The sequence below is a fragment of the Uloborus diversus genome, chromosome 5 (assembly GCF_026930045.1).
Source record: "Uloborus diversus isolate 005 chromosome 5, Udiv.v.3.1, whole genome shotgun sequence".
Taxonomy (NCBI): Eukaryota; Metazoa; Arthropoda; class Arachnida; order Araneae; family Uloboridae; genus Uloborus; species Uloborus diversus.
This window is the reverse complement of record NC_072735.1, coordinates 154,105,032-154,114,565: the sequence shown is the minus strand read 5'-3', so window position 1 is coordinate 154,114,565 and position 9,534 is coordinate 154,105,032. Positions and strand designations below refer to the sequence as shown.

General features: G+C 31.8%; 1 protein-coding gene across 1 annotated transcript in view; it reads left to right on the top strand.

The window, feature by feature from the left end:
* LOC129223206 (GTPase-activating Rap/Ran-GAP domain-like protein 3) overlaps window positions 1–8,495 on the top strand; it is a 199,000-nt gene extending 190,505 nt beyond the window's left edge. Inside the window, exons 23-29 of the mRNA XM_054857773.1 lie at window positions 343–501; window positions 1,654–1,720; window positions 3,449–3,529; window positions 4,201–4,319; window positions 5,606–5,720; window positions 6,874–7,061; window positions 8,238–8,495. Of these exons, the coding sequence (XP_054713748.1) occupies window positions 343–501; window positions 1,654–1,720; window positions 3,449–3,529; window positions 4,201–4,319; window positions 5,606–5,720; window positions 6,874–7,061; window positions 8,238–8,495 (987 nt within the window). The remainder of the gene's footprint in view (window positions 1–342; window positions 502–1,653; window positions 1,721–3,448; window positions 3,530–4,200; window positions 4,320–5,605; window positions 5,721–6,873; window positions 7,062–8,237) is intronic.
* Window positions 8,496–9,534: the final 1,039 nt, after the last annotated feature.

Sequence of the window (9,534 nt, the reverse complement as noted above, 5' to 3'; positions counted from 1 at the left end):
GTATTTATGTGTTGAAATGTGTACGGATAGGGAAATATAGTCGTGCCTAAAAGACCACAACTTATCATTATGTTGTAAAGATAATTTGTCCTTTTCAACATGGATAAAAATGCATTTAAAAGGCTCAAATATGAGGACTGTACCCTGTATCCCAAATCGTTCTCTAGCTTTAACAAAAAATAATATTTCAGCTATGATAAGCATATCGGCACAATAAGCAATATCACTCAAATTAGTATTTTTAAAGTAATTCGTAAGTTATAATTATTTTTTTAGTTAATGAATGTTTGTGAAGTACAGTAAAAGATTAAACATTGAATTTGGTTGTGTGTTCTATTTTAGGAAATTTCCTTATCAGAGACGCCTCAGCTGATCACTCTGGTAGACAGCCCAGTTTCCAATTTCGACAACCAGATTTGCATCGGTTACCGGCATCAGTTCGACCTCGTCAATGAGAAAACAGGCGAAATACAGAGGCTACACTTAGTGGAAGGAAACAAGGTAAACAAAGATTAACGAACTAAATACTCTGGTGTAAAAGTTAATGTCAGAAACTCAAAACTAAGGAGAAAACTTCCAATATATTTTTTTAAAAATTGAATCAAATTATGGCTTTGACAGGACGAAAGTTGCTTTTCCTGGAATGCAAAAAATGAAATCATAAACTCTGACGGAGAACCAATGGGTACTGATAACTCAAAATTAAAATTCAAAATAAAAGTCTCTTTTTTAATTTTTTTTTAAAGTCCACTAATTTTTTGTCTACTCAACAAAGTTGTTTTTAAAAATAACGAAAAGGCATTTCTCGTATCGAGATGTAATACTGACGATTTAGTTTCCAAGGAAATAAGTTTTTAAGGGAAAAAATAGTAGTAATTCCTCAAAAATAAGAATTTCATCTGAAACTAAGCAAAACATTTTCCGAACACAATAAATGAGTTTTGTTTCATTAATTATAACGGTAAGCAACTGTCATCATTTGAAACGATTAAAATAATTATTTTACAACAAAAATAAAACGAAAGAAACTATTTGCCATTCCGAAAGTAAAATCCGTTTCAATAGTTTAATTTATTAATAGCCGTATTTCCTAAAATTTGAACAATTAACATTTTAATCAAGAAAATTAATTCTCAAACTGTTCTAACACATTCATAAAAAATAACTGGAAAAACTGAAGAAGGCATAAAATAGAGGCAAATCAAGCGCCATCAAACAATACAAAATGATAAAAGAAAATTTTTAAAAATAATCAAAAAAATCGATACTGTAATAAAATGAAAAACAATTTCCCGCACTCTTAAGACTCTTAGTTATATTTAACACTGTATCTTAATTTTACTTAAAGCGAAATACAAAATAACTATATGCACATCTAAAATTTTTTGTGCTGTTAATACGTCTGGATATCTTTGGGCGAAAAATTGAACTTAAATAAAAAAATAATTTTCTTGTAAATTTTCTTCGTATCTCTTAAATTGCAATGAAAAACAGTTATCTAGTTTTGTGAAATGCTCATTAAAGCTGCTAAGAGCGAAATTCTATGTTGATCCAAAAGAAATTTATTCAAAATCAAATTATGTGCATTTTTTTTTTTTAATTTTTTTTTCTAACACTCTACTATTCTTTTTTTTTTTTTTTTTTTTTGCTTAGGGCCACCTTATTGCAGCAATAGATATTTATGAAGATGATGAAGCTGAATTATTGCTTTGCTACAATCGTAAGTATTTTTAAAAATAACCTAAAATTATTCTTCGTCCTTTTTATATCTTCCCGCAACGCAGCATGTGCGTCAATAGTTGGGACAAACCCAACCTGGCTACATTGTTAAGGCTACGCAGATCCTAATCACAGCATTACGACGATACTAGGTTAAGTTTGCCTCAACTATAGTCTTCTGCGTGGTCAAGTTAAAAATTTTAGCTACGAATACAGTTTTAACATTAGGTCCGTTACAACGAACTAAAAGGGACTGCAATTTTTTTTCGTTGTAACGGAATTCAAGCAACGTAATGTAAGTTAACTCGGAAGAGATACTTTTTTGTATTGGCATTCGTTGTAACGGGGTTTCACAGTAGCTTCGAATTTAAAATTAATGGGATGCAATGAGATAACAACGGGTCTATTGGCAGAACCATGGAGAATGACTACAAAATTTAGATTTATAAGATCGAAAAATAGCTTCGCCAATGTCGAACTATGCAAATTAATATTTTGGTTTCAATTTTCGAAAGTTCAAATGGTTCATTGGTGAAGTGGATGTCTTGAATGCACAGTATTTAATACTGTGCCTGCACTACCTAGTCACTGTTTATCAGGGAACTAATGAGGACCGTAGAGAATTGATGTATTTTCTGCTTACAGCAGACTTGATTTTCTCCAAAATTTCTATGTGTCACTGGTTTTGTTCATTGTTTTGTTCAGTTGTTTGGTGGTATCGAATGTCCAAGTGTTATTGCTTTAATTTTACAATTTAATTACAGTATATAATCTTGATTTTGATTAATACTCGTGCCACACGATGGCCAACAATTGGCAAACCTCATTTTGTTGGCAAAAATGAGGTGCCATCTGAAAGTCGAGCAGGTACGTTTTGCTTTACAGGTCACTTTGGCGAAAACGTAATATTTATTGACGTAAAATCTGAGTTAAATGCCATTTCTTTTCACAAAACTCGCGTAACGCCAGCTTATATAACTTGTGCGTGGTGGCGAAAAAAACAATAAAATCAATGATTCATCCTTAAATATTTATAAAAAATATTTTCAAACTTTGAGCACGCATTATTAATTTAGACTACTAAAATTAACCAGTAAATATCAATATATATATATATATATATATATATATATATATATATATATATATATATATATATATATATATATATATATATATATATATATTTATCGTATCGGAATCTTTGAGATAAAGCATTTGAAACTACTTCTGCGTAAAACCTTAATTTACTCCAATGCAGCTTTTTTTGTTTTGTTTTATTTTATTTTTTTTTTACTTATTTCTTTTTTTTAAGTTGTACTATTTTTCTTGCCGGGGTGAAACATCATTTAGAAGCATAAGGTCAAAGTATATAAGATCTACGTAAAATGTCTTTGCAGATTTTATATAACACCTGCGACCGTCTTCTCTATCATATATTTTTAATTCTTTATCATTAGCTTGCTTTATTCACATTAGTTTCATTGATAAGTTGATTAAACATAAGGGAAAAGTTTAAAAGGAATTTAGTGACTGGTTTTGGCAATGCATAATTAATTTTGAAAATTATGCATGTGTCTTACACAATCATACTAAATAAGAAATTGCATTACTTAAAGTTATTCTAAATTTTATTATGCTGTTTATCATTTCATTCAACCCGCTTATTTTCATTTATTTATTTATCGTCTTAAGACTTCTGACGAATCGTCTTTGAATTGATTTTCAGATATGACGCACTTCCAAAAGCTTTTTGAAGAAGGTACTACAGAGTTCGACTTTCAATGGAATGCCGTTCCTGAAGCAATTGGTAAATAAATCGAATTAAAAGATTATTTTCATACGCTCATTAGTTGGACACTCAACTTCAATGCATAAAATTGCTCTGATTTTGGTTGAAAGAAGATCTAGGTTTTGATATTTTACATTTTGAGACTTTTCTGTATTTTTTTTTTCCTAATTGAGTCGAGGAGAAACAACGTAACAAGACCAGGGTTTTTTTATTCTATTTTACCTAAAGGCATCTTTTGGTGAGGAGAATCAAAAATCGTTGAAAGATACTAATTACCGTTTTCCAATAAATTGAAAATATAAATTAGCTTTCTTTCAAGAGACAAAAGTTCAAATCATTGAAGAAAATAACTGCTACCATGGACATGAGCGAATAATATAAAATCTGAGAAGAGCGAATAATATAAAATCTGAGGATAAACGTTTTTTAACGAAAATTACTCACTTTTCTCATTTTTAAAAGCGACTTGATAGTTTTTCTTTTATGAGACTCTTTTGAAACGCCAGAAGATGTTTGGTACTAATTAGGAGTACTTGGTAAATTATAAAGCTATCTTTTTTTCCAAAAAAACATAACGAGATGCATTTCATTTTTTATAAACGTGTTTCTAAATATTTTTTCAATATGTTTTTCTTTAAAATTTATGAAACCTCAACTTTATTGAAAGTTTATTTCATTTATATTTCTAGTTTGTGCTTTTCCATATGTACTGGCCTTTACGTCAGATACCATCGAAATTCGACTTGTGATCAACGGGAATCTTGTGCAAAGTATGATGATGCCTAGCCTCAAACTTATCACAGCTAAAGTAAGATTATGTTCTAACAGATATATAGATTCCATATTTTGTTCTATCGTGGCTGTCATTATTTTCAGAAAACTCATTATAACGGTTTTCTGAAAAAGTCAAAAGCATCTTCCTAAAAATAATTTTAGAAATTTGTAAAAATATTTCTAACTTAAGAATTTTCCTTTAATGACATAACACAGTTAATTAAACCTCTTCTTATAAATATATATAAATCGTGTTGTTACAGGATAACTGATTAATTACTCTTTGAGTTTAGAATAGCACATTTATTAACTTTGAAACTAAAGCAATAATATTGCATCCACGTAATAATTTGTATAATGTAACTGCGAATTATACTGACAAGCAGACCAATGTAATATAGACAAACACGCGAACAAACGAGACTTTGTTAACATAAAAAAGTCCATCCCAAAAATAGATAATTTGACCGCCTCTATTATAGACCATGCAATATAAGCTCAGATTAATAGGTGTTTTTGGTATTCCTTCTAATTCAATTCACAAAATAATTTAATTTTACTTAAAATGTTTGACCCCAAAGTGAAATTTAGAAAGGTCTTCAAAAAAGTGACTGCTCCTTTTGTGCTGGAGTAAAGTAAGATCATTATTTCACTCGGAGAGATTTATATATTGCGTATAGAAGCTCATGTATTCCCAAAAGTACTGAAACTACGACTCAGAACCTAGTATTAAGTGACCCATCTGAAGCTTCTAGTTTACCGTTGCTGGTGGCAACGATTTTTTTTCCGGCACAAATAACATGATGCCTTCTTTAACCTCGGGTATCGCCCGCAACGCAAATAAGTATTCCTAGCTTTTCGAGGAATTAAGACAGATTCGTTACGCGGATTTTTGATTGACATCCCAAGTGCTTGACCATGAATCCTTTTCACCTTCCTCAAAGTTGCAAGCAAATTTATTTTTACTACTTAAATCTTCTGATTGAGAATACAGTTTAATATCTTCAACAAACGAACAATGCCTGTTTTAAACAAAGAGTATAAACAGGTGCATTATATACAAACACGTTCAATATTTCAACGAGTAAACGTGTATTTCGCAATTAAAATGCTATAAAAGGGATTAAATTTAGATCCATGTAGAATATCTAACAAACGAACAGAAAAGTCTAACATTTTCTCATACCCATGATTGTCAATAAAGGAACGGAAAAATTAAGATTTATTCATAATACAAATTTCAGTTTCAAAAAATTGTAATGTGGTACAAAGTTCGTGTATATTAACATTACTCTTCGCATTGTTTTTCATTTGCTTTAGGCTGATATAATATTTGCTACAACTGCTCCTGAATTTTTCCAAGTTCGCAGAGAAAGAGTGAAAGTGGATAAAATGGATAGAGATCCTAGTTTGTCCCCGCCATCTTCTCCACATTGTAAGCATTTTTCTACGTTACATTTAGTTATTTTTAAGTCAAAATATATTTTGAGTCACTATTTAAACTGTCGTTCCAAAATAATAATGTGTTGTTGTTGTGCCTATGGAAGCTAAATAGAACCAAAAGCGTTGAAAATCGGAATCATTTCTGGAGCACGAGGGCTATACTGCCGGCGTGAACACAAAAGTCTTATCTGCTACCGAGCTCAAAACCTTGCTTTTTAAAGTTATAAGTCTCCATATACTTGATTCAGAAGCCAGATTTCTCGATGTATTATTATCCTTTACTTTTTTTTTACTATTTTCCGTTCACAAATGACCGTAAAAAATAGTGTTTAGGTAGTGTTCATAGTAATAGTATACATAACTATGAACCAACCTGGTGACAATACCTCAATTTCGATAAGAAGTGCAAATACGGCTTCTGAGCTCAGTTAGCAGTGTAGAGGAGTTTCTGTTATGGCGCTTCAAATTTAAAAAGATAAGTCAAAATGGCTTGGCATTTTAATGTATGATCCGGTACTAAATGGGTGTGAGGGTAGTTTCTGAAGAAGGGATAAGGTCTAGAGGTGTTGTCTGGAGCCATTTTCATGCCCTTTAAGTGCCCAGTCTGGAGTCTAGCTATGATGGACGGTAGATTTCTGGGGCAGTTTTGATATGGTAAACTAGTTTTCTTAAGCAATGGTAACTATCTATCCATGGATTTAAAATATTATACTGTAAATAAAAATTAATTGGAAATGAGTTTTTAATCATATGGAAATAATAAAAACATATAGAGGAATAAAACCTAATTTTTAATCTTTCTGACACAACGCTTCCAATTGAAATCACTCAACTTTAAGCGTGATTCATAATATTTTATTAATGTCAAACGAATGACTTAAAGCAATCGGATGTTAAATACGATTTACTGTTTATTTATCTATAAAATACTTATAAATGCATCTTAGAAATATACAAACAGGCTTTAAAAGATAAAAACACAACCCATTTTATTCATGCTGTTGCTTTATGACTAAGTTAAAAAAGATTCTTCGACTTATTACGTTATTCATGTAATGAGTCGAAGAATCTTTTTCAACTTTCAAAATAAAATTCAGGCAAAACATGGTTAAAAAATAAATTCCTGTACTTTTTTCTTAATTTAGCTCAAGGTGGATGCATTCCTAGCTCAGCAGATGGCGTTAAACCATTCAGAATATTTCGTATTTCGTACACATCCCTAACAGGTAGTTCTCCAAGTGAAAGAAGAGTCCCTACTCCATCAACACCCACCCCTGCTTCGATGCTCAATGCCACAAGTACTGGTATAAATTACCTCACCCCAGGCGCACAAGTAAGTATTTTTTAATTTATCTATGTTATTTTTTAATTATTACTGCGTCCGGCTCATACCACAGTTACTATGCTTTGCGAAGTTTAGCTTCTTCATTTTAGACAAACAAACATTTATTTTTAAGCATAAGAATGTAAGAAGTTGAAACGATACCGGTCTTCTGAAATTCAGATTCAAATTTTATGCTTTAACTGCGTTTATTTTCACATTAATTATGCTTAGTATTTTTTAAAAAATAATTCAAACTGGTAAACCTCTTATAGAAAATTAGATGTTCCTCACACTGGTGGCTAAGTTTGAATTTAGCACACGTCGTATCGCTTTAATGTCAGCACCACTACAAATTCAGCCCCAAATAGAACCGTGACTAAAACAAGACCCTTATGTGAAAGTCGCGTGAAGGTCACATGAGAGTCCAGTCCCGGGATGTTCACGAAGCGTCACTGTAAAGTGAACAACAGAGTGCAAAAACTTAGGGATGTCAATACGTAGAGGCGTCACAAAGTGACGTTGCAGTGACGTCAACGCGTAACAAGGGGACACGAATTAATTATTGCATTGCATAATTAATTCATTAATATTGCACGTTGCAGTGAATTGACATGCGGCATGTCATAAATTTGTCATTGTGGGACTCCTTTACGACATCACAGACCTGTCTATTTGGGACAGCTACCGTAGTGAATCTCAATGTAACATTGCCATTACATATTGTACTAACAGGGAAGCTCACATTATATGTGAGATTTACTATTGTCAGCTCGTAATGGCCTTTCCAGCAATTTGTGACTGTCACCATAGTGACTCGCAGTGTAACATTGACATGACTTGTTGTACTATCAGGAAATTTCACATTCTATATAAAGTTTACTGCTGTCAGTTCTGTAATGGATATTCCACACCTTTAGGACACCTCAATTCTGTCTATTTTCCACTGACACCGTAGTGACTCGTAGGGTAGCATTCCCATGACATTTTGTACTTATAGGGGAACTTCACATTCTGTGTGAAGTTTACTATTTTAATGGCCATTCCAGGCTGATAACTAACAGGGATGAGACTGCCATCTCTGGATGCCATAACAAACTGTCTGGTTTTTACTTGTTTTGTCTCAGTTCTCTCCAGCTAAAGGGTTTTAAATTTGCAGTTTATTATCTCATTCTTTTCTGCCAACAGATTGATTGTTTAGGGGCGGACAACAACCGACTCAGGGCAGATGCAAATGCTCGACCCAGTCGCAGTGCTTCATCGTCCCCTTTGCCTCAGCTTCCACTCATTCATCGCCAAGCATCGCCAACACGGGGCCTCAACCGAGACCACATCCACTCTGCGAGCTCAGACTCAGGCCTAGGCAAAAGTTTAGGCTCTACTCCTCCACCAAGTCCCTTCGTTGTCGCAGAACACGAGCCAGCATCCTTCCACGACAGATGCTAATGTCGATACTGTCTGTGAATGTCTTTTATTCATGTTGAATGGGATATTTGTTGTTTATTCTTAAACAGCAGAGATAGAGAGTGTTTCACAGTATTCATTTACTGTCAACAAACTTTTCAATGTTTAGATTTTCTGAATTTTCCTTTTATTTAACCGGAGTATTCATGGTTTATATTTCCAATTATGGCTCAAAAAAATTTTAAACACACATGAATAAATAATATGTTTTTAAGTCTTCAATATAACATTTTTAATAGCATTTCAACAAAAAAAAACTATATTTTAAATAAAAAACTTTTTAATCCAAAAGTTATCTTAAAGCACCAATTATTTAGCACTTGATAATGTCAATATTATTGATTTATGTTTTAATTTTACTTAAGGTGGTTTTTTTTTTTTTTTTAAAGAAATCCAGCTATGAATTACATTAAAATACTAGTAAACACATGATTAAATTTATGGACCACGCTGTAGGAAAAAAAATGAATAATTAAGGAAAACCTTGCAACACGCGATGAAAAACCATATTAGTAACATAAACTTGTTATAGTTACTTGTTGTAGCAAGTTATTATGTAAGCAAGTATATTATAAAGGTTTTTTTTTTTTTTCAAATTAAAGTTACAAAAAAACCTAAATTAAAAATACCTAAAATGTATAAATTTTAAAAAAATATAACGCTTGCTGAAATAAAAAATTTCGGAAGAGCTAATATACCACTAGTTACAAACCTACTCAAGACTGCAATGATTAAATTTGTTTTGGAAGTAGTTAGCACATAACGTACTAATTAAGCTCATTAAATTCAAAAGGAATCTGGAATTCATTATCGCTAACAAAATAGAAATCTCTGTTTTTCCTTTCATTTGATCACTTGCAAGAACCTTTGATTTTTTCAAAGAGATGATTTTTCCACTAAAATATGAAGCTGACACATATTGATGCTGACAGTATTGTTTTTTCTTTCACTTCTTGATACTGACAGCCCCTTATTCAAATGAAATTTAATCAAACTTTCGTGCAAGCAGCGAGTAATTAAA